At 36.9% G+C, this 25,153-nt stretch overlaps 1 protein-coding gene across 7 annotated transcripts in view; it reads right to left on the bottom strand.

Moving 5' to 3' along the window:
• The window catches only part of L3MBTL4 (L3MBTL histone methyl-lysine binding protein 4), a 476,247-nt gene that overhangs the window by 105,267 nt on the left and 345,827 nt on the right, over positions 1-25,153 (bottom strand). For 5 of the 7 annotated variants that reach the window (XM_034943563.3, XM_055102572.2, XM_034943565.3 and 2 more), the window contains one exon: positions 20,399-20,469. The exons of the other annotated variants lie outside the window; for them this stretch is intronic. In XM_034943563.3, coding sequence (XP_034799454.1) covers positions 20,399-20,469 — 71 coding nt within the window. The remainder of the gene's footprint in view (positions 1-20,398; positions 20,470-25,153) is intronic. 7 annotated transcript variants of the gene reach the window in all.

Genomic DNA, 25,153 nt, shown 5'->3' with positions numbered 1-25,153 from the left:
TCAGTCCACTGCAAATAATTCCTTTCCTCTCCCTGCTCCTCCAGTTTGTCCTATTCCTCTATGCCTAAAACATTAAAACACATTCAGGTACACCAAATACTGCTGAGTCATTATGAAGATACGAAGTACTCGCAATCAGCTTTTTTTTTTTTTCTTTTTAAAATTGATCTTTTATTTTTCAGGGCAGTTTTAGGTTTATAAAAAAAAAATTTAACAGACAGTACAGAGATTTCCCATATGCCCCCTTTACCCCTAATCCCATGTCTTCCCCTATTATTATCTTACATTAGTGTGGTACATTTCTCACAATTAATGTACCAATATTGATATATTATTAATATTATCAACTAAAAGTCCTTAGTTTACATTAGGGCTTTATATTGTACAGTTCTATGGGTTCTGACAAATGCAGAATGACATGTATCCACTATTGTCTTTTTGCTATCTCTGTAGCTTTGTCTTTTACAAAATATCCATATTCAAGTATATTGCATAGGCTTGGAATTATGTATGTAGCCCTTTCAGGCTTGCTTCTTTCACTTAGCAATATGCAATTAAGGCTCCTTCATGTCTTTTTGGTGCTAATTTCTTTTTATCACTGAATAATATTCCTTTGTATGAATATATCCACAGACTCACCTATTATCCATTCACCTACTGAAGGACATCTTGGTTGCTTCCGGTTTTGACAATTATAAATAAAGCTGCTGTAAACATTCATGTGGAGGTTTTTGTACAAATATAAGTTTTAAATTCATTTGCATAAATGCCTAGAAATATGATTGCTGGATCATATGTTAAGTCTGTGTTTACTTTTGTAAGAAACTTTGCAAGAAACTACCAAACTATCTTTCAAAGCGGCTGTACCATTTTGCTTCCCTACCAGCAATGGATGACAGAGTCCCTGTTGCTTCACATTAGTATGTCAGTGTTTTGATTTTAGCCCTTCTAGCAGGTTTTGTAGTGGTATCTCATTTTAATTTACAATTCCCAAGTGATATATGATGTTGATCTTTTAATATGCTTATTTATCATTTGTGTCTGCTGATATGTCTGTTCAGATCTTTGGCCTTTGAAAAATTGGATTGTTTTCTTACTGTTGAATATTAGCAGTTCTTTGTACATTTTGCGTACAATTCCTTTCTTAGATATATGTTTTGCAAATCTTTTGTTCCATTCTGGGACTCATTTTTTTCATTTGCTTAATGATTCTTTCATATAACAGAAATGTTTAGTTTTAATAAAGTCCAACTTATCTAGTTTCTTTTTCATGGTTTGTGCTTTCGGTGTTTATTCTAATCATCACCAAACTGAAGGCCACCTAGATTTTCTCCTTTGTTATCTTCTAGAAATTTTATTGTTTTGCATTTTACATTTAGATCCATGATCCATCCTGAGTTTGTTTCATTTTGAATTTGTTGCACTTGTTCTTTCTCTTTTAGTCTTCCTCTCTTTTTCTCCCTTCTCTGATTTTAATTGAGCACTTTATATGATTCAATTTTCTCTTCTCTCTTATCATATCAATTATACTTCTAAATTAAAAAACGTTTTTAGTGATTGCCCTGAAGTTTGCACTATACACTTACAACTTACCTAAGTCCTCTTTCTACTAGCACTATACCATGCAAGCACCTTATAGCAGAATATTCCCCAATTCTCCCTCTCATCCCTTATGTTATTGCCGGCATTCATTTCACCTCTCCATAAGCTATACTCACCTAATTAATTTTTTCTATTGTTATTAAAAAACAGTTGAACAAACTGTTATCAATTAAGACTATAAAAAATAAAATATTTTATGTTACCTTTATTTTTCCTTCTCTAATGCTCTTCCTTTAAGTAGTTCCGGGTTTCTGACCCATACAATTTTCCTTCTGTCTGGAAAACTTATTTTAAAATTTCTTGCAAGGCAGTTCTACTGGAGACAAATTTCCTCAGTTTTTGTTTGTCTGAGAAAGTCTTTATTCTTCCTTCACTTTTGAAGAATAATTTTACCACATACAGAATTATAGGTTGTGGGAAATTTCAATGCTTTAAACATTTCGCTCTACTCTCTTCTGGCTCACATAGTTTCTGAAGAGAAGTCCAGTGTAATTCTTATCATTGCTCCTCTATGGGTAAGGTGATTATTTTCCTCTGGCTTCTTTCAAGATTTTCTCTTCATCTTTGATTTTGTATAGTGTGAATATGACATATGTAGGTTCAGATGTTTTGATATTTATCCTTCTTGGTATTCTTTGTGCTTACTGGATATGTGTTTTAGTGTCTGCCATTAATTTTGAAAAATTCTCAGCCATTATCATTTCAAATATTTCTTCTGCTCCTTTTCTTTTTTCTTCTCTTTCTGGTATTCCCATTGCACGTTTACCCTTTGTAATTATCCCACAGTTCTCACAGTTCACGGATATTCTGTAATGTCTTTTTCATCTTTTTTTTCTCTTTGCTTTTTAGATTGGGAAGTTCTACGGACACAGCTTAAAGCCCACTGATGCTTTCTTCAGTCATGTTGACTCTGTTAACGAGCCCGTCAAAGGCATTCTTCATTTCTGTTATTTTGTTTTTGAATACTAGCATTTCCAATTTTTTTTTTAAATTTCAATAGTTTTGGAGATACAGGTGGTTTTTGGTTACATGGATGTTTTTTAGTGGTGATTCCTGAGATTTTAGTGCACCCGTCATCCAAGCAGTGTAAACTGTACCTAATATGCAGTCAATCTTTTATCCCTTACTCCCCTCTCAACCTTCCTCCCTGAGTCCCCAGAGTCCATTACATCACTCGTGTGTCTTTGTATCCTCATAGCTTAGCTCCCTCTTTTAAGTGAGAACATATGATATTTGGTTTTCCACTACTCAGTTAGTTCACTTAGAATAATGGCCTCCAGCTCTGCACAAGTTGCTACAAAAGGCATTATTTCATTTCTTTCTTTTTATGGCTGAGTAGTATTCCGTGGTGTATATATACCACATTTCCTTTATCCAGTCATTGGTCAATGGCACTTAGGTTAGTACTATATCTTTGCAACTGAGACTTGTGCTACTATAAATATCTGTGTGTGTGTGTGTGTGTGTGTGTGTGTGTTTGTTTAATATAATGACTTATTTGCCTTTGGGTAGATACCCAGTAGTGGAATTGCTGGATCAAATGGTAGTTCTACTTTTAGTTCTTTAAAGAATCTCCATACTGTTTTTCATAGTGGTTGCACTAGTTTACACTCCCACCAGCAGTGTAAAAGTGTTCCCTTTTCACCACATCCATGCCAACATCTATTTTTTTTTGACTTTTTAATTAGGGCCATTCTTGCAGGAGTAAGGTGGTATCTCATTGCATTTCCCTGATGATTAGTGATATTGAGCATTTTTTCATATGTCTGTTGGCAGTTTGTATGTCTTCTTTTGAGAAATGTCTATTCATGTCCTTTGCCCACTTTTTGATGAGATTATTATTGTTTTTTTCTTGCTGATTTGTTTGAGTCCCCTGTAAATTCTGGATACTAGACCTTTGTTAAATGCATAGTTTGCAAATATTTTCTCCCACTCTGTAGGTTGTCTGTTTACTCTGCCGATTATTTCTTTTGTTGCACAGACACTTTTTAGTTTAATTAGGTCCCATTTATTTATTTTTGTTTTTGCTGTATTTGCTTCTGGGGCCTTAGTCTTGAATTCTTTGCCTAAGCTAATGTCCAGAAGAGTTTTTCCAAAGTTATCTTCTATAATTTTTATGGTTTCAGGTCTTAGATTTAAGTTTTTGATCTATCTTGAGTTGATTTTTGTATAAGGTGAAAGATGGGGATCCAGTTTCATTCTTCTACATGTGGTTTGCCAGTTTTCCCAGCACCGTTTATTGAATAGGGTGCCCTTTCCCCAATTTATGTTTTTGTATGCTTTGTTGAAGATTAGTTGGCTGTAAGTATTTGACTTTATTTCTGGGTTCTCTATTCAGTTCCATTGTTCTACATGCCTATTTTTTATACCAGTACCATGCTGCTTTGATAATTACAGCCTTGTAGTATAATTTGAAGTTGGGTAATGTGATGACTCCATATTTGTTCTTTTTGCTTAGTATTGCTTTGGCTATGCAGGCTCTCTTTTTGTTCCATATGAATTTTAGAATGGGTTTTTCTAGTTCTGTAAAGAATGATGATGGTATTTTGATGGGAATTGCATTGAATCTGTAGATTGCTTTTGGCAGTATAGTCATTTTCACAATATTGATTCTTCCCATCCATGAGCATGGGATGTGTTTCCACATGTTTGTGCCATCTATGATTTCTCTCAGCAGTGCTTTGTCATTTTCCTTGCAGAAATCTTTCACCTCCTTGATTAAGTAATTCCTAGGTTTTTTTTTTTTCAGCAGCAGTTGAAAAGGGATTGAGTTCTTGATTTTATTTTTGGCTTAGTCATTGTTGGTGTCTACTGATTTGTGTACATTGATTTTGTAGCCTGAGACCTTACTGAATTTGTTTATGAGATCTAGGAGCTTTTTGGATGAGTCTTTAGGGTTTTCTAAGCATATTATCATATCATTGATGAATCGTGACAATCTGAGTTATTCTTTTCCACTTCAGATGCTTTTTATTTCTTTCCCTTGTTTGATTGCTCTGGTTAGGACTTCCAGTATTATGTTGAATAGAAGCGGTAAAAGTGGGCATCCTTGTCTTGTTCCAGTTCTCAGGGGGAATGCTTTAAATTCTTCGCCATTCAGCGTAATGTTGCCTGTGGGTTTACCTTATATGGCTTTTGTTATTTTGAGGTAAGCTCCTTCTATGCGTATTTTTTTGAGGGTTTTAGAATAAAGGGATGTTGAATTTTATTGAATGCTTTTTCTGTGTCTATTGAGATGATCATATGGTTTTTGTTTTTAATTCTATCTATATGATGTATCACATCTATTGACTTGCATATGTTAAACCATACCTGCAACCCTGGGATGAAATCTACTTGATCATAATGTATTATTATTATTTTTTGATGTGCTGTTGGATTTGGTCAGTTAGTATTTTGTTGAGGATTTTTGCATCTATGTTCATCAAGGATATTGTAGTTTTCTTTTTTTTGTTATGTCCTTTCCTGGTTTCGGTATTAGGGTGATACTGGCTTCATAGAATGATTTAGGAAGGATTCCTTCTTTATCTTTTGGAACTGTTTCAGTAGAATTGGTACCAATTCTTCTTCGAATGTTTGGTAGACTTCAGCTGTAAATCCATCTGGTCCTGGACTTTTTTGTTGTTGACAGCAATTTTTGTATTACTGATTAAATCTTGATGCCTGTTATTGGTCTGTTCAGGGCTTCTATTTCTTCCTGATTTAATCTAGGATGGTTTTATGTCTCAGGAATTTATCCATTTCCTCTAGGGTTTCTAGTTTGTGTGCATAAAACTGTTCATAGTAGCCTTGAATGATATTTTGTGTTTCTGTGGTATCAATTATAATATATCCAGTTTCATTTCCACTGAATAATTGAGCATATATGGATATTCTCTTTTTTTCTTGGTTAATCTTACTAATGGTCTATCAAATTTGTTTATTTTTTCAAAGAACCAGCTCTTCGTTTCATTTATCTTTTGTAATGCTCTTTTTGTTTCAATTTCATTTAGTTCTGCTCTGATCTTTACTATTTCTTTTCTTCTCTTGGGTTTGGGTTTAATTTGTTCTTTTACTCTAGTTTCTTGAGAAGTGATATTAGGTTGTCATTTTGTGCTTTTTCAGACTTTTTGATGTACACATTTAATACTATGAACTTTCCTGTTTGGGCTGCTTTTGCTGTATCCCAGAGGCTTTGATAAGTTCTGTCATTATTATCATTCATTTTCAAGAATTTTCTAATTTAGACCTTGATTTCATTGTTAAACCAAAAATTATTCAAGAGCAAATTATTTAACTTCCATGTATTCATATAGTTTTGAGAATTCCTTTTGGAGTTGATTTCCAGTTTTTTTCCACAGTGGTTTCAGAAGACCCTTGTTATGATTTCGATTTTTAAAAATTTATTGAGACTTGTTTTATGGTCTATCACATGGTCTATCTTGGAGAATGCTCCATGTGCTGATGAATAGAATGTATATTCTGTATTTGGGAAGACTGTTCTGTAAACACCTGTTAAGTCCATTTGTTCTAGGGTATAGTTTAAGTCTGGTGTTTCTTTGTTGAGTTTCTGTCTTGATGATCTTCTAGTACTGTTGGTGAAGTATTAAAGTGCCCCACTATTAGTGTGTTGCTGTCTACCTTATTTCTTGGGTCTAGTAGTAATTATTTTATAAATCTGGGAGCTCTAGGGTTAGGTGCATATAAATTTAGGATTGTAATATCTTCTTGTTGGACTAATCCTCTTATCATTACATAATGTCATTCTTTAACTGTCTTTTTTTAACTGTTGTTGCTTTAAAGTCTGTTTTGTGTGATATAAGAATAGCTACTTCTGCTCACTTTTGTTTCCAGTTGCATAGCATATTTTTTTCCACCCCTTTACCTTAAGTTTATGTGACTCCTTATGTGTTAGGTGGGTCTCTTGAACATAGCAGATATTTCGTTGATTTTTTTATGCATTCTGCCATTCTGTATCTTTTAAGTAGAACACTTAGGCCATTTACATTCAGCATTATTATTGAGATGTGAGGTACTGTTCTAGTGATCATATTAGATGTTGCCTAGATACTTTGTTTTTTTTTTTTCATTGCATTATTGTTTTATAGGACTTGTGAGATTTGTGCTTTAAGGAAGTTCTGTTTTGGTGCATATTTGCTTGTCAGCATTTGTTTGTCTGAGAAAGACTTTATCTCTCCTTCATTTATGAAGCTTAGTTTTTCTGGATACAAAATTCTTGGCTTACAATTATTTTGCTTAAGGAAGCCAAAGATGGGACCCCAGTCCCTTCTGGCTTGTAGGGTTTCTGCTGAGAAATCTGCTGTTAGTTGGATAGGTTTTCCTTTATAGGTCACCTTATGCTTTTGTCTCACAGCTCTTAAAACTCATTCCTTCATGTAGACTTTAGATAGCCTGATGACTATGTGCCTTGGTGATGATCTTTTTGCAATGAATTTCCCAGGAGTTCCTTGAGTTTTCTGTATTTGGATATATAGATCTCTACCAAGGCCAAGGAAATTTTCCTCAATTATTCCCTCAAATAAGTTGTCTAAACATTTAGACTTCTCTTTTCCCTCAGGAACACCAATTATTCTTAGATTTGGCCATTTTACATGATCCCATATTTCTTGTACACTTTATTCATTTCTTGAGATTCTTTTTTCTTCATCTTTGACTGGGTTAATTCTAGAGCCTGATCTTTGAGCTCCAAGATTCTTTCTAGTCTATTGAAGAAACTTTTCCACTGTATTTTGCATTTCCCTAAGTGTGACTTTCATTTCCAGAAGTTCTGACTGGTTTTACTTCATGACATCAATCTCTCTGGAAAATTTTCATTCATATCCTAAATTTAAAAAAAAAAATTCTTTATGTTGTTTTTCACCTTTCTCTAGTATCTGCTTGAGTAATTTAATAAGCAACCTTCTGAATTCTTTATCTGGTATTTCAAAGACTTAATCTTGGTTTGGATCCATTGCTGAAAGCTAGTGTGATTTCTTGGGGATGTTGTAGAACCCCATTTTGTCATATTACCAGAATTACTTTTCTGGTTTCTTCTTATTTTGGGTGGACCATTTCTTCAAATTGTTCTTAAATTTATTTTTGATTTGACTGTGTTTTTTCTTTAATTTCTTCTTTTCCCTCTTAAGGATCTGACTTTAATGTTTATCATTTATTATAGCCTAATTTGATTCTTAATGCTTTTAGTGGGGAAGACTCTGTAGGAGTTCCTTAAAGAGAGTTTTCGTGCGCTGGCTTTCCCAGATGCTGGTTGCAGTAACCATGCATTTGGCCTGTGGGTAAGTTCACTGTCTCCTGTAGGGTTGGAATGGCTAGGATCTCTTGAAGCTTATCTCATTCTCCCATGGTGTACACCTTTTTATTTATTTAATTTTTTCCCAGTATTTTATTTACTAAGCTGATGATTCAGCCTTCAGGCCAATAGGAGAGGTATCCCTGGGGTAGGTATTGGTGGTAGCTAAAGAGATGCGTAGATATATCTAATGGTGGGCAGAGGTCCCAGCCTTGATGAAGGTGCCTGGGGGAGCTCTAAATTAAATGTGCTGAGGTTTTATCAGAGTGAAGGGTGGAAGCTACCTCAGCTCCCCTGCCAGGCAAGCAGGAAAGCTATCCACCTTCCTGTCCCAGTATTTCAGCTATTCAGATCAGACAGGTACCTCTTTGCATCTGTAGGAATGTTGATGTTCCAAGTAGAGAGGAGTTGTGACTCTGCAAGCCTGAATTTGAGAAGTGTTCCTCCTGTGGGGATGCAATCACCCTAAATTGTTCCTGGAAGGCCATCTATATGTGCATCTACACTGCATTCCTCTGGGAGAAGCCCCAGCTGTGTGTGCAGTGGCGTACCAGTGGGAAAAGGACCCCCTTTCCAAGCCCCTTTATGATCAGAGATGCTGCCTGATTGTTGGGGTAGAGGTGTAGACTTTCTTTACTGCACCCAGCACTGCAATTGTGTCTCTGCTATAAGAAACGTCCCACTAGTGGAAAGATCTGGGACTCAAGGCCTGCCATTCAGATTCTTTTTCCCATGGGATGTTCCCTTGATGTGATGCTCTCCCCCTTCCCCTAGGAATGAGACTTCCTGAGACCCAGACCACAGTGATTGTTAGTGCTCTTCTGGGTCTAGATACCCAGTGGGACTACCACACTTTGAGCTGATGCTGGGGAATGTCTGCAAGGGATCCAGAAATGTGAACTAATTTCAAGTCTCCCAGCAGTGTACACCAGCACCATCTTTGATGGAGATGGCAGGGGAGTTACATACACTCTGTGAGATTTCTTGGTTGGAGATAAGGCTTAGTGTGCTGGATTTCTCAAATGATAGTTACCATTGCAGTGAACTTGCCACATGGACAGGCTCAGGACCTCTGGTTAGTCAGGGTGTTGTACGCAGTGGTGATAGCTGAGGTCACATAGTCATTTTCTCCTTCCTGGGTGCATTCTACCTAGAGGTGCTTAATGGACCGTGTTGGATGGCCTCCAGCCACGAGGTGGCATTTGCAAAAGAGCAACCAGCTGCAGTAGTAGCAGTGGGATTTAAGCTTGCCATAAGTTGCTGCAGGAAAGTGTTTTTTTTTTTTTTTTCCTCAGGTGACAGGCAGGGCTATAAAGTTCCCCAAAGTTTATGTCCTTTGTGTTAAGCTACCAGGGTGGGTGAAGGGGCACAACCAAGTGAGGGCAGGGTTAGGCGGGTCTGTGCTCTGACTCTTCTTGAGCTGGGCTAGCTGCGGCCACTGTGAGGATTGGGAGGTGGTTCTCAGGCCACTGGGCTAATGTTCCAGAAGGGAGTATAACTGCCTCTTCTGCACAGAAGAGTTCACAAAGGTAGTGGGGAGGAGCAGGCAGCAGTAAGCCTCACCCAGCTCCCATGCAGTTGGCGAGGCTGATCTCACTCACTCAGTGCTCCACTAACAAAGGCAAAAGATGACTCAGATAAATAACGGTGACTAATGTGTTTACAAAATTAGATGGCAAGATAGAGAATTTTACTCAAGAACTAAGGTCTATTAAAATCATACATAGGTAAATTGCTAAACTAAGAAATAAACAATAATTTAATTAAAAATTAATTACATGAGTGTAATAGCAATTTGGAGACAGCTGAAGAGAGAATTATTGATCTTGAAAATAGGCCACTAGAAAAATATCCAGGCTGAAGCATGTACTAAAAACGGAGGGGAAATAATGAAAAGAGCTCTTAAGACATATAACTAAGAAAGTCTAATATATTCGCAGATGGAGTCTCAATAGGGGAAATGAGAGAGAATGGAGCATAAACAATATTTGAGGAGATAATGGTCAAATTTTTCAAAGTGGTAAAAAGCCATACACCCACAGATTTAAGCACTATGAATCCTAAAGAGACAAATATAAGGCACTTCATAGTAAAACTGCTAAAAATGAAAGACAACAGAAAAACCTTATAAGTAATCAGATAAAATGTGACACACTCCAAGACATACTCCTTTCAAACAGACACAATAAAGCTACAGCTGACTTCTTGAGAGAAACAATAGAAGTCAGAAGCCAACGGATTACCGTATTTAAAGCCTGAAAAAAAAATAACTGCCAATCTAGAATTCTATAACCTGTAAAAATATTCTTCAAAAGTTTGGGTGAAAAAAGGATATTTCTGGACAAAGAAAAACTTACTCAAAAAAAAAAAAATCAGCTAGGCCAAGCGCAGTGGCTCATGTGTGTAATCCCAGCACTTTGGGAGGTCAAAGTGGGCAGATTGTTTGAACCCAGGAGTTTGAGAAAAGCCTGAGCAACATAGTGAGATCCCATCTTTACAAAAAAAAAAAAAAAACCAAAAAACAAAACAAAAATTAGCCAGGCATGGTGGCACCCACCTGTAGGCCCAGCTACTCCAGAGGCTGAGGTGGGAGGATCACTTGAGCCCCGCAGGTTGAGGCTGCAGTGAGCTGTGATTGCACCACTGCACGCCAGCCTGGGTGACAGAGTGAAACCCTGTCTAAAAAAATAATAATAACTAGAAGACACTATAAATGAAGTACAAAAGATAATTTTTCAGATAGAGGAAAAATGATTCTATATAAAGATAAAGATGTATTTTGTAGTAGCTGGGATATCTACTAACAGAATATTAAAAATAAATAAACAACAAGCTAATAGAGGGAGAATGGTATACTCACATGAATTTTGGTTTAAAAAGATACAGCAAAAATATAAAATTGAATACAAACTACTGAGAAAAATAGAAAACAATTATAGAGATGGTAGCAATAGGCTGGACACAGTGGCTTATACCTGTTATCACAGCACTTTGGGAGGCCAAGGTGGGGAGATCACTTGAGGCTAGGAGTTTGAGACCAGCCTGGCCAACATGGTGAAACCCTGTCTCTACTAAAAACACAAAAATTAGCTGGGCATGGTGGTACACATCTGTAATCCCAGCTACTTGTGAGGCTGAGGCATCAGAATCGCTTGAACCCAGGAGGTGGAGGTTGCAGGAAGCCAGGATTGCACCACTGCACTTCAGCCTGGGAGACAGAGTGAGACTCTTTCAATTAAAAAAAAAAAAAGATAGTAGCCCTAAGTCCAACTTAACACTAATAACATTAGATAGAAATGTATTAAATCCTTCAATTAAGAGACTCCTGTTGACTGGGTGCAGTGACTCACACCTGTAATCCCAGCACTTTGAGAGGCTGAGGTAAGAGGATTGCTTGAGTCTGGGAGGCCAAGGTTGCAGTAAGCCATAATCACGCCACTGCTCTCCAGTCTGGGGTGACAGAGATAGACCCCATAAAAAAGAAGGAAAGAAAAAGAAGAAAGAAGGAAAGAAAGAAAGAAAGAAGGAAGGAAGGAAGGAAAGAAAGAAAGAGAGAGAGGGAGGGAGGGAGGGAAGGGAGGGAGGGAGGAAGGAAGGAAGGAAGAAAGATTGCTATTAGATTGGATTTACACATAAAAATCACACGCCACTTGGAAGTGTCATATTAAATATAAGGACAATGATGGAGCATATAAAAGGACGGAAATAAATATAACATACAAATACTAATCAAAATAATACTGCTAATATCAGACAAAGGAAACAAAGGTAAGAAGCATTTGGAGAAATAAAATACATATTTCAAAATGTTGAAGGGTCAATTGATTACTAATATTCTAATGTTCTAATTTTCATGAGCCTAGTAATATAGCCTAAAAATGTGTATAATAAAAGGAAAACCAGGTAATATCACAACCATAGTAGAGGACTTTAACACATTTTTTCAGGAATCAAATGAATAAGCAGGAAGAAATGTATCAGTAAAGATAATAAAGATCTAACGGTATGATTAACAATTGCTCAGAGTATACTCTCTGACCACAGTGGAATAAAATTCAAAATCAACAACAAAAAGTTAATAAAATCCCCAAATATCTGGAAATGAATCAGTATATTTCTTCATACCACATATAAAAGAAAAACAATGTAAATGAGAAAATATTTTGAATTAAATTATTATGAAATCTGACAAATCAAAACTCATGGAATGCAGGAAAAGCCATACTTAAATTAACGCTAATATAGTTTTAGGTGCATATATTAAAATATATTTAAAGGCCGGGAGCGGTGGCTCACGCTTGTAATCCCAGCACTCTGGGAGGCCGAGGCGGGTGAATCATGAGGTCAGGAGATCGAGACCATCCTGGTTAACACAGTGAAACCCTGTCTCTACTAAAAAATACAAAAAAAAAAAAAAAAAAAAAAATTAGCTGGGCGTAGTGGCGGGTGCCTGTAGTCCCAGCTACTCGGGAGGCTGAAGCAGGAGTATGGCATGAACCCGGGAGGTGGAGCTTGCAATGACCCCAGATCGTGCCACTGCACTCCAGCACTCTAGCCTGGGTGACAGAGAGAGAGACTCCGTCTCAAAAAAAAATAAAAATAAAAAATAAAAAAAAAATATATATATATATATACACACACATATATATTTAAAAACAAAATATGTAAGTAATAATTTAAAGAAGTTAGAAAAATGACGGTAAATTAAAGCCAAAGAGAGTGGAAGGCAGAAATATAATAGCAGAAATTAATAACGGAGAAAACAAATGCACACTAGAGAAAATCAACACAGCCAAAAATTGGTCCATTGTAAAGATAAGTAAACCTTTAGCAGGATTAATTGAAACAGACAGAGGCAAAAACAGAGAGAGAGAGAGTGAGAGAGACAGAGGGGGAGAGAAAACGCACAAGCACATAAACATCAATTTCAGGAATGAAAAAGGAACATAACTATAGAATCTGCAGACACTGAAAAGCTAATCAGAGGGTATTATAAACAACTCAATAGCAACAGACTTGAAAATTTAAATGAAATATACAAATTCCTAGAAAAACTAATACAAGAAGAAATTTTAAAAATCTAAAGTCCTCAATCTATTAAAGAAATTGAATCTACAATTAAAATTCTTTCAATAAAAAAACTTCAGTTTTTTTCCTGTCTGTGAATTCATCTAAACAGTTAAAAAAGAAATGTTGTGAATCTTACATAAACTCTTGGTGATAATGGAGAAAGAGGGAATATCAAAACGAGATGAAGAAGACATTACAAGAAGGAAAACTACAGATCAGCTTCTCCTGTGAACATATTTGAAACAGTCCTTAATAAAACATAGGGAGTTCTCACTTGGCATGGTAGTCAGGGGCTATAAAATTGACGATGCAAGCTGAAGCCATGCAAACTGAGCTTAATAATCAATGGGGAAAATTGTAATTCTTTTTTCACGAACTTCACAAATTTTGGTCAAAATATTAACAACTCTTTTAACTAGTAAAAGTAATATTTAATTAGTATGCTGTGGTTTATAACATTTAATACATTGAGATAAGGTGTTTTGTTTCTTTGTTAAAAAAAAACTTATCACGAGTTTTCTGAGGAGTGTTTGCTTTCTTTTTGTCCTATAACTGTGAATGAAGAGAGCATCTTTTCCATTCCTTGGTAAACTGTCATATTCCTAAGTTAGATTCACTTCTAACATTTTATCCTTTGCACTTACAATGTTGTGAAATATCTCTGAGAGTTCCTTTAATGTGAAGTGTTTTTTTGTTTGTTTGTTTTGATTTTGTTTGTTTGTTTTTTGCCAGCATCACTTTCTGTGGGACATCTCCATGCTGTTCGTCATAACCCCTTTCTTAATTTATGTCAATGAGCTTACCGTCACTAAGTTCCCTGGCTGCACGTCTAGAATCTTGAATGGAGGTAGGGTCAGCATTTCTACGGTTGGCTATTTTTCCTTTGAATATGTTTACATTCGATTAGAATTTCACTTCCAGTGTTATCCCTTCCTTTCTTCTTTACTGTACTTTCATATTTGTTGGCCAATGCCCTCTCTGGAGTGTCCAGTTTTGTAAAATGTTATGTGGGTTTATCACTGGGTGACAAGCAGGCTACACAACTATATACTTGGCTGTCATGTTGTCCGTGTGTGAACTGAACAACATTGATTGGTCAATGCTGTGACCAATCACCAACAGACTTTGAAAGAGGTAATGTTATTGGTCACTGATGATGATGAGAGCTGTTATTTATGTAATGATTTGTAAACTAAAGAGCCAGTGCCTTGTGCAATCAATCACTCGCAGTTAACATATCTTGGTAAATGAAGCCTGACTATGTTGTTGGGGGACTGGTGTTATTTAACTAAATGGTGGTAACTGAAATTCATTCATATTAGAAGCATGCAAAGTGAGGTCTACCTATACAAGTAAAGACATTGGTTCTTTCTTGATCTGGGTGCTGGTACATAGATGTTTGTTTTGTTCAGATTCATTCAGCAATACAGTATCATTTTTACATTTTCCCAACTTATGACATATTCCAACTAAAAATTTCCTTGGAAATTATTTTAATATAATTCAGCACATTAAAAGAATAAAGGAGAAAATTCACACGATCATCTCTATACAAGCAGAAAAAGCATTTGATAAAATTCAGGAACATTTATAAAAAGAAAAACTAGAAATGGAGGCAATTTCCTCAATCCACTATGCAGCATTATAAAAAACTACATCAAGCATCAATTAGGTATTAAAGAATACCTAATCAAACAGAAGGATAATCATGTTCATGAATTGGAAGATGCCAATTCACCTGAAATAAAACTATACATTCAATGCAATTCTAATTAAAATCAGAGTAGTTTGTATGATGTGTGTGTGTAAGTGAACAAGCTGATAAGAAATGTAAAGGAACAAGAATAGTTAGGGCAATCTCAAAGAAAAAGAACAAAAATGGAGGAGCGGCATTCTTAGCTATCAGAATTTATCATATAAAGTTATGGTAATCAAGACACCATAGTATTGGCACAAGAATAGCCAAGTAAACCAATGGAATAGAACAGAGTCCAGAAACAGACCCATACATAAATGGTTACTCGATTTATGACAAGTATGCACTACTTGTGTTACTACTGAGCAATAGGGAAATGACTTTTTAATAAATGGTGCTGGGTCAACTGAATATTCAAAGAAAAAGTAAATCTTCGCCTCTATGTTACACCATGCATAAAATCACTTACAGGTACACTGTAGATCTAAATGTGAAAGATAAAAACAATAAAGATTCTAGAATAAAAATCAGCAAAATGAACATGTAATTGACAAAAACTATAAATAGCACACTAAAAGCATTAATCAAAATAGAACTGATAGACTATATTAAAATCTGGAATTTGCATTCATCACGAGGCATCATTAAGAGTGTGAAAAGGCAAATGATAGACTGGAGAAGATATCTGTAATACAATTATACAACAATGAACTCATACATTGATCCAAAGAACTCTTACATATCAATAAAAAAGACAATGTAAAAGACAAATGAGAAAGATACTTCATAAAAGAGGATATTCAAATAGCCAATAAACATGAAAATATGTTCAAGCTCATTAGGCCTCAGAAGGAAACCAAAATTAAAGCAAAATTAAATACCACTGTAAGCCCAAAAGAATGGCTACAATGAAAGAGACTGACAAATAGTAACTACTGGGAAAGATGCAGAGTACCTGCAATTTCCATACTGTGCTGGTAGGAACATCCTGGTACAACCACTTTGTAAAAATATTTGACACTAACTGCTGAAATTGAATTTCTGCAAACCCAATTGCCCAGAAATTCCACTCATAGATATTTATCCTACAAAAATGCATACACATATCTACCAAATCACATACTAGAATGTTCCTAGTGGAAACAGTGCAAAACTGAAAACAATCAACCTTAAAATGGATAAATTGTGGTATCTTCACAGAATTGAATAATATGTAGCAACGAGAATAAGCAAGCTATGATTTGAATGGATCTTATAGACAATGTTAGCAAAAGAAGTCAGACATAAAAGTGTACATAACATCTGATTCCATTTATAAAATTTTGCAAACAGGGCAAAATTAACTGAGAGTGAGCAAAATCAGAATAGTTACCCTGGCAGGAGGAATGATAGGGGTCAGAAGCTTGAGGCGAGCTTCTGGTCATATGTTTCTTGATCTTAGTGATGATTAAATGGGTATGATCTCTGTGCACTTGGCTAAAATTTTTACTTATAACAGAAAGAACCCGGAAGATGTATATGTACTGACTTAGAAAGGTAACCACAATATATCAATAACTGAGGGAGGAAAAGCTGATTGTAGCTCACCAAATATAATATGATTCTGCACTGGTAAAAAAAAAATGTGAAGTATTATATCCAAAATAAATCCTTTAAGGATTTATCAACAATGCTTATCTCTTTCAATTTTTATTTTTCATTTTATGAAATTTGGGGATTTTTAGAAAATGAGCATTAATTAAAGGTTTGGGACCAAAATAATAAATATTAAAAAGAAACAACTTTCTAGCTGAACTTTCCACAATTCCAAAGGTATCTCACAGGTGGTTCAATGCAGTGGCTGTGAGAGTGACATCTCTTTGAGGGACCAAGGAGCGTCTAACAGAGACAGGACAGAGCACCTGGATGAGCAGATCCTTCCTCATGAATGCAAATGCACTTTAATTCACCTCCCTCAGCTTGTGCTCAGGGAGCAGGTTCTGTCCCATTCTCTGTGGAACACTCATTGAGCAAAGGAACAACCCAAAAGGCACAGAGGCCCAGCTCCGTCCTGGAGAAGGGGCTCGCGGTGTTGCCAAACACATAAACTCTATGTTCATGCATTATTTTACTTCGCAAAAGGCACAAAGAATAATTATCACTTGTCATGTCTTAGGAGTAACACTCAATAAGCTTACCTGTAAACCTTGGATTAGTAAGACAAATTTCAACTTGCCCCTGTTATGCACAACCAACATCCTTTTAACATAATCATGGTTTCCTCTACAGACTTTTATCATTACAAAGTAATTAAAATTTTTATCATCCAATCTTATGTTTATATACTGTTGTTGTTATATGTGTTTATCCAATCTTGTGTTTATATATTATTGCGATATATGTTTACATATTGAAAAAAGTGTGTTCAGTAGCTAAGAATTATACTTGAAAATGATGGGTAGTCTTTAAAATATTTTTATTATATATGCCAAGCATATAATGGTGAATAAAATGATTTTTAAAAGAAGTTTTCCAGTGAAAATGGAAAACATGCCCAAGATATAAAAAACAGAATCTGTGTGTGCATCTATACATGTGTGTATACAATTTCCAAAAATCCAGTGTATATAACCTCCCCTCATAGAAGAAATAGAGCACAAATTTTAGCCCATTTTCCTTAAAAAAAAAAAAAAATAGAAGACTCCTGGCTGGGCGCAGTGGCTCACGCCTGTAATCCCAGCACTTTGGGAGGCCGAGGTGAGTGGATCACGAGGTCAGGAGTTCGAGACCAGCCTGGCCAACATAGTGAAACCCTGTCTCTACTAAAAATATGAAAATTAGCCAGGCATGGTGGCGTGCACCTGTAGTTCCAGCTACTCGGGAGGCTGAGGCAGAAGAATTGCTTGAACCCTGAAGCAGAGGTTACAGTGAGCCAAGATCGCGCCACTGCACTCCAGCTTGTGTGACAGAGCAAGACTTCATCTCAATAAATAAATGAATAATAAATAAATAATAAATAAAAGACTCCTGATGAATGAAGAAGGCACTCATTCAACTCTATGCCCAGACCAAAAAAAAAAAAAAAAGCTGGTGGGGGAAAAGGCTGGGTGCAGTGGCTCACACCTGTAATCCCAGCACTTTGGGAGGCTGAAGAGGATGGATCACCTGAGCTCAAGAGTTCAAAAACAGCCTGGGCAACATGGTGAAACCCCATCTCTACTAAACTACAAAAAGTTAGCCGGGTGTGGCGGTGTGAGCCTGTAATCCCAGTTACTTGAGAGGCCGAGACAGGAGAATCACTTGAACCCAGGAGGTGGAGGTTGCAGTGAGCCAAGATCGCGCCACTGCACTCCAGCCTGGGCAACAGAGGGAGAGTCCACCTCAAAAAAAAAAAAAAAAAAAAAAGGGAAAAAAAGGAAGGACATGGGTACTGGATATTATGATCAGATTTGCAGGCTTAAGAAAAATAAAAGAAAATATTAAATAATCGTTTAATATCACCATAAGAACATATTTATTTTCATTATTTTGTCTCAGCCATGTTAGAACGAAAGCAAATATGCTTTATAATAATGGGGATTAGTCCCATAGTACAGCGGTCCCCAACCTTTAGTGGCACCAGGAACTGGTTTCATGGAAGACAATTTTTCCACAGACCAGGGGTGGGGGGATGGTTTCAGGATGATTCAAGTGCATTACATTTATTGTGCACTTTATTTCTATTATTATTACATTGTAATAGATAATGAAATAATTATGCAACTCACCATAATGTAGAATCAGTGGGAGCCCTGAGCCTGTTTTCCTGCAACTAGATAGTCCCATCTGGGGGTGATGGGAGACAGTGACAGATCGTCAGGTATTAGATTCTCATAAGGAACACACAACCTAGATCCCTCACATGTGCGGGTCGCAATACTGTTCGTGCTCCTATGAGGATCTAACGCTGCAGCTGATCTGACAGGAGACCGAGCTCAGGTGGTAATGTGAGCAATGGAGAGCAGCTGTGAATGCAGATAAAGCTTTGCTCTCTCGCCTGCCCTCTGCTCACCTCCTGCTATGCAGCCCAGTTCCTAACCGGCTACAGACCGGTCTGTGGCCTAGGTGTTGGGGACTCCGGACATACAAGGAAGAGCCACTTTGATTGACAAAAGGCTAGACTAGAAAGCAGGCGCTAACCACAGCCTGCCAATTTTCATGGGATGGAATGAACCCCACCTGCACTTCCCCAACACGCAGTGGTCTGGGTCCACAGGCAGCCGTGTGCTCCACCTAAGGCCGACTGCTCCTCCCACCTCACACTCTTCTGACATAAATGCCATATCTGATAGCACAGACCTCTGCTGTGAGGAAACGGATATGTTTAAATTGAAGAGCACAGTAAATGCATGAATAAATAAAAGCATATGGGTGTAAACTTCTTATACATGATGCAGAAAAGAACAAGTGCATTCTGAGCATCTTGGAAGAGATTTCATCTTTCACAGTATGCAAATGCATTTTGCTATGACATTTTCTATTTTTGTAAGGATGATCTTCATTACTACATTTATGATATGAACTACAAAATTGTGTATCTGTTTGAACAAGAACATATACATAATTACTCTGTGGAGATATTTTCAAAAGTGTCAAACTATGAATTAAAACACTGGCACTTTTTTTTTAAGGCTTCTTACATGGTTCCAAAACATGTCGTTTACAGAATGAAGGCTTGGTAAGATGGATGAGAACATTTGTATGGAACAGTTTCTAAAATATCAGTGATTTATTTTATTTAAAGCAGACTTGAGCTCTGGTTATATTACATAGAAATTCTTCTTATGAGGGAGAAACATGTAGCTGCACAATGAATCCAAAGTAATTCAACTGCCCTCTCTTTTCTGAGGAAAAGGCCTCGTGTGGCTGAGATGAAATCCACAATTCTTCCAACACAAGCAAGAGCTCCATCTCTGCCTGAAGTGAGCAGTTCAGCACTGCTCACTGGCCTCCCGGCCCTTTTGTTCAATGACTGCCAAGCACCCTCTCCTTCTCTTAAGAAAAGTCCAATGGGTAACGAGATGGCACAGTCCAGCACAGTGTGCTAATTCACTGGACTTCTACCAGGTCAGTAGAAAGCTCAGCAATGTTCCTTCCCTCTAGAAGGCAGACAGATCTCCTACATCTTCCGGGAGACACAAATGTACAGAGCTGCCAAGGCTGCAGGTTGGCTAATAGAAATTATCAATGTTTGCATCTGACTGAATCAAAACAGAACCCGGGGAAAACTGATTCCTTAGCTTGGTACAATATAATCCAACCTCAAAATTCTGTCTATATGGAGCCTTCATTGGAAAGAAACGTAACTAAAAGAACACATGCAATTCTTCTCTTACTAATGAGGTGCATCTTACAGTCTCCCACCTTCACAAGTGCAGTGAGACACTCCTGGTTTCCCTCCATGGCCTCTGCAGATGGCAGAGTGGGATTCAACCATTGAACCTCTAACTTCTGTTGGTTTACACTTTTCCTATCATGAGTGGGGACCATAGAGATCATAGAGTCCAGTCCTTTTACTTTTAAAATGAGAAAATGAAGGTTTGAGTAGTGAAGTGAAGGGACTCATTCACAGGGCGGGAACTAGAACACAAGTCTCTTTTGACTTCTAGTTAGGCTCTTTCTACCATTCCCTGCTGGAATGATAAAACCAAACAGTCAAACAAATAAGACATTCTGCACAACAAAAAGTATATTCTGTGTTTTGCTAGTGTTTTTGTTTTTACCTCTGAAGAGATTATCCAAGTCAATATCTTCTTTTCCTTTGATTTTCAAACACTTTGCCTGCTGTACAAGTCTGGGCAAAGAACAGAAATAAAATCTAGATTCATTATCCTGTGAGGTAGGAAGAAATCATGATAGCAGCACAAATTTAAATAGAAACTGCAGGGTAAACAATAGTGAACTGGCAGGTATTTTGCTGCACAGAGCCTTGTTAGAATTCTAAGATTTTAAAAACACACTTCTGTTCAGAAACTCTGACTTTGAACCCTGAAATTTAAAAGGCTTTTTCCCCCTCATTCTATTACAGCAAAAAGTTTCCAAAACTCTCTGGAGAATAATCTCTTCAGATTCGAAAGAGGAGCTAGCAGGATGGTGGGTGATGGGATGGTAGTTAAGTAAATAATAATTGCTACTGATGATTTTAAGGCTCATTATTTTAATCAGAAGATTATAGACACTGTGCTCAAACAACTGTATAAAGTAATTCAGTTACATTGCTGAATGTCAGGGAATTAATTAACTTTTAAAATGCTGCAGTATGTAGTACGGCCTAATTCTGTTATTCTTTTAACATGGAACTTCATTAAAACTTGAGGCTCATACTTTATAATGAATATGGAAGTTTCTACAATAAAACTTCTCCAGGATTGCTAATTAGTCAGTAATTAATTTTAGGTAGATAGGCCTGTGAGATAATCAAGTAATTTATTTGTATATATTTTAATGAAATTTATATCTTGCTTTGCACATGTATTTTCTTACTGTATTTGAACAGCAAGTCTCTCATTTCATTTTCACTAACAAGCCTTTGAGTTGGTCATGGAAGTACTGTTTTAATTTCTGTGCTAGATGAGGAAACCGATTCAGTTACCAAAATCCTACATAGAAACCTAAATGACTTACAGAATTTGAGATAATTGTATCTATATGTTTATTTATGTGTTTACACAAGTATATCATGGCAGAAATGTTCTATCAGTTAGATATCTCTTAATCATCAAACTTCTTATCAAAAAAGCAAGAAACCGAGAAAATTTCTATTGAACTCCAACTTTGGACTTTACCATAGGTCCTACAAGGCTACTGTGGAGCATACTAACCACATGCACTTAATCACCTGGGGGGCAATGCAGAGACAGTACATTCAGTGTGCGAAAACTTGAGTTCACGCCTAGGATGCAGCCCCTAGGTTTGTGATCCAGAGTGAATATTTAAATGCTCAATCTTAGCTTCCAATCTGTTAAATGGACACAGTACCTGCCTCTCTGGGTTGTTCAGAGCAACTAGTGAAATAGTATGTTAAAAACCAGTGTAAAAACGCTTATGCATCACGGACATGCATAAAAATATGTGTAATATTCTCATCAAATCAATATATATAATTTTAATTATATTCAACATATGTATCATCAGGATTTGCTTACATTCTCTTTTTTGCTTATATCATGCTTTGATATTTACATTCTTGTAGGAGAAAATATAAACTATAGCAAAGTGGCTTAAATGTAAGCAGTGAGTATCTGGTAGAGAGCATGGGTCAAACAGGATGCTGGGACACAGCACATAAGGTAAGTAGTGCAGCGTAGCCATTTTGCAAAGAATAATTTGGGGTGGGGGAAAAGACAATTTTAGCTGTGTTTACATGATTTTTGGCAAATCTTTAGGTATTTCTCCCTCAATTTTACAAATTTTATGAAACTTCAAGTTGATTTTCAAGCCATCTTAAAGCACCCTTCTGCAGTATATGCTAATCAAGATCTTGCTTCTATCTTACAAAGTTAAAAAATAGAAGCCAGTCTGCCACATATAAAACTTTTATGGGTATTTTAAAAAACATTTTAAAGTAAATCAAATAAATTTGTTGGGTGTTTTTTTAAAAATAATGCGGAGTTCTTCAATTGATCATGGGTATATTTCAGTATAGTCTTGCTTTCAAATGATTACATCGGTAGAGAGATATGCCAAGCCAAACCCTGTGAGTAGTTCAGATTCAGTTAGCATTTCCTGGGAACTCCCAGGAGGTAGGTACATACTAAGGACTCCTAGCTTTTTCATTTCCCATTTCATTCTCACAAAAACTCAACAAGGTTGGGATAGTACTCTTGTTTTACACATTGAGATACTGGGCTCAGAGGCATTCAACAACCTGCCCCATCTTGGGCACAAAGTGGGTCGATAATGGAGCCAAAATCAGGTCTTAATGGAGCCAAAATGAAGTCCAGACTCGAGTCTTTGGACTCCAAATCCAGGTTTCTTTCTGCTTTACACATCACCTTCCAATAGCATACAGTTTACTGATTATATATGGAAGGCACGGATAAAGGGAAGTCACAGGCAGAGACTTGACTGTTCCTGGGCCAGTGGGGTCTTCAGAGAATGGAGATGGATTTCCAAAAGTCTCGAGAATTAGGGTGGAACAGAATGAGCATAAGTAATGTGGGATGGGGAAGTGTTTTGAGGACCTGAATAAGCTAATCGACTTGTTTGGCTGAAGCACCATGCAACGAAAGGCAGCTTGACAGAACAAACTGAAGCCAGCCATGGACGGCCTTGCATGGATTCTCGAGGATGTGGACTTCATCTTGTGGGCAGTGGGAAAAGTCACAGAGGAGTTTGCATTTCAAACGAATCCACTACATACAGCCAGTAGACATGTTTGGAAATGACTAGGCCAGTCATGAGCCAAAGATCAATATTTCATTTGTGTTTTAGCTAAAATAGTCTCAATCTCTGTCTAAATCTCCAGGGATATACTACTGTTGCACCAATTATTCCTCCTGAAGCCTGGCCCATAGCTTTTATACAGTCATAATAGCTTCGGGCATCCTAAACAATCTTCAGTGTATTTTATTAATACCGTTGCTGTTGCTGTTGCAAGTGTCAAGAGACCTGTGTATCGGTTTATACCTGATTTATTCCATAAAGAGGTACATATGACCTAAAGGCAAAAGCTGTCACTGTCACCCAAGAGTCTCTGCTATCCATTGTTTTTCAATGTGCTTTTTCCCTAGGATTTCCTACTTCCAGTTGGAAGAAAGGGCCTGCATCTCCTCTGACCCTCTTTCTAGGCTTCCATTCCCCTTCATAAGACAATACTAGTGGCTATCATTTCTGTGCTCATTAAGTGCTAGGCCCTGAACTGGATGCTTAACATGAAGTAGGAAATATTAATCTTCTATTTATGTGTTCAAAAGGCAAGTTAAGAAGTCTTAAAAAGTCACATAATAAGTAGAAGAACTAGGATTTGAATTTAATTCAGGTTAGTCTAACTGTACCTAGACACCTGCTAGAACAAGAGTTAGCAAACTATGCCCCATAAGTCGAATCCTGCCCATTGCTTGTTTTTGTAAACAAAGTTTCACTAGAACACAGCCATGGTCACTTCTCTACTTACTGTCTAGGGCTGCTTTCACTACGATGGCTGAACTGAGCAGTTGTAGCAGAGACCTTTATAGCTGGCCACACCTAAAATATTTACCATCTGGCTCTTTACAAAAAATAAGCTAGCTGACCCCTGTTCTAGAAGTTAAAAAAAAAGGTTCATAAGTTCAAAAAACACACAGAATGTAATTGTCTTATCTGGGAAGCTGCTCCCCAAACTGCCACAATAACTGTGTTTAGTTATAACTTAAGGCTTAACAGGCAGACACTGGGCTCTGACTCTTCTATTTTTAGGCAAATTCTCCAAACTCAATCAACATTTCTCTGAGATTTTCCTGCCTGCAGCTGTTGCATTCTGCAGAGATGGTTTTTGCCACCAAAAGACTCATGATCTATTAGGGGATGCAGACTTGTGCAAGGGCAGATTCTGCACAAAGCAGACCAAGAAAGGGCTACATCAGAGAGACAGAGGATGTGCTATTGGATCATATAACAGGAGGACATTTTCTGAATACAAGGTGGGAAATGGTAGAAAAAGCCTTCAGGAGATGAGTTTGAACTTGGCCTCAATACAAATTTTATCACAGGAAACACAGAGAGGGCCACTGCAGGTGGAGGGCGAGTGTGGGTGAGGAGAATTAGCAATGGGGTGTGGTGTGCAATGAGGTAAGACGTGGAGCTAGGACAAATTATGGGGCCTGCACAAGCTTTCTATGTTCCCACGCATGTGTGTAGGTTTGGATATGCGAATTTATTTATTCTCAGTCAAGCAAAATGGACCAATGACCTGTGAGATTCTATCAATTTGAGGATTCATACAGTATGTTTAGTTTGCAAATAAAAAGTAATGAACCCTTTTAAAATATAGCAGTAAAAAGCATCAGCAAATAATAAGATCCATAATATTCATATGAAAATGTTTACTGCAGCATTATTTACAAGAGGAGAAATACTGGAAACCATGGTCATTAGGAGAATGGTTGAATGAGTTACGGTATGCCTACACCATGGAATACAATGCAGTTGTTAAAAATAATGCATTGGGTCTGTTTGTGTTGATATGACAATTTACCCATGACATATTGTTAAATGAAATAAAACACATTGCAGATTAACAAAATGTTAACATAAATTATTTTAAAAGAGTTACTGTACGTTGATATGGTTAGGCTTTGTGTTCCCACCCAAATCTCATTTTGAATTGTAATCCTTATAATCCCCATGTGTCAAGGTAGAGACGAGGTGCAGGTAACTAAATCATGGGGGCAGTTTCCCCATGCTGTTCTCATGATAGTGAGTACTCATAAGATCTGATGGTTTTATTAGTGTTTGGTAGTTCCTCCTGTGTTCATTCTCCTTCCTGCCACGCTGTGAAG

The sequence above is a fragment of the Pan paniscus genome, chromosome 17 (genome assembly GCF_029289425.2).
Source record: "Pan paniscus chromosome 17, NHGRI_mPanPan1-v2.0_pri, whole genome shotgun sequence".
Lineage (NCBI taxonomy): Eukaryota > Metazoa > Chordata > Mammalia > Primates > Hominidae > Pan > Pan paniscus.
The sequence above is the reverse complement of the archived record's forward strand: the minus strand, read 5'-3'. Positions and strand labels throughout refer to the sequence as shown.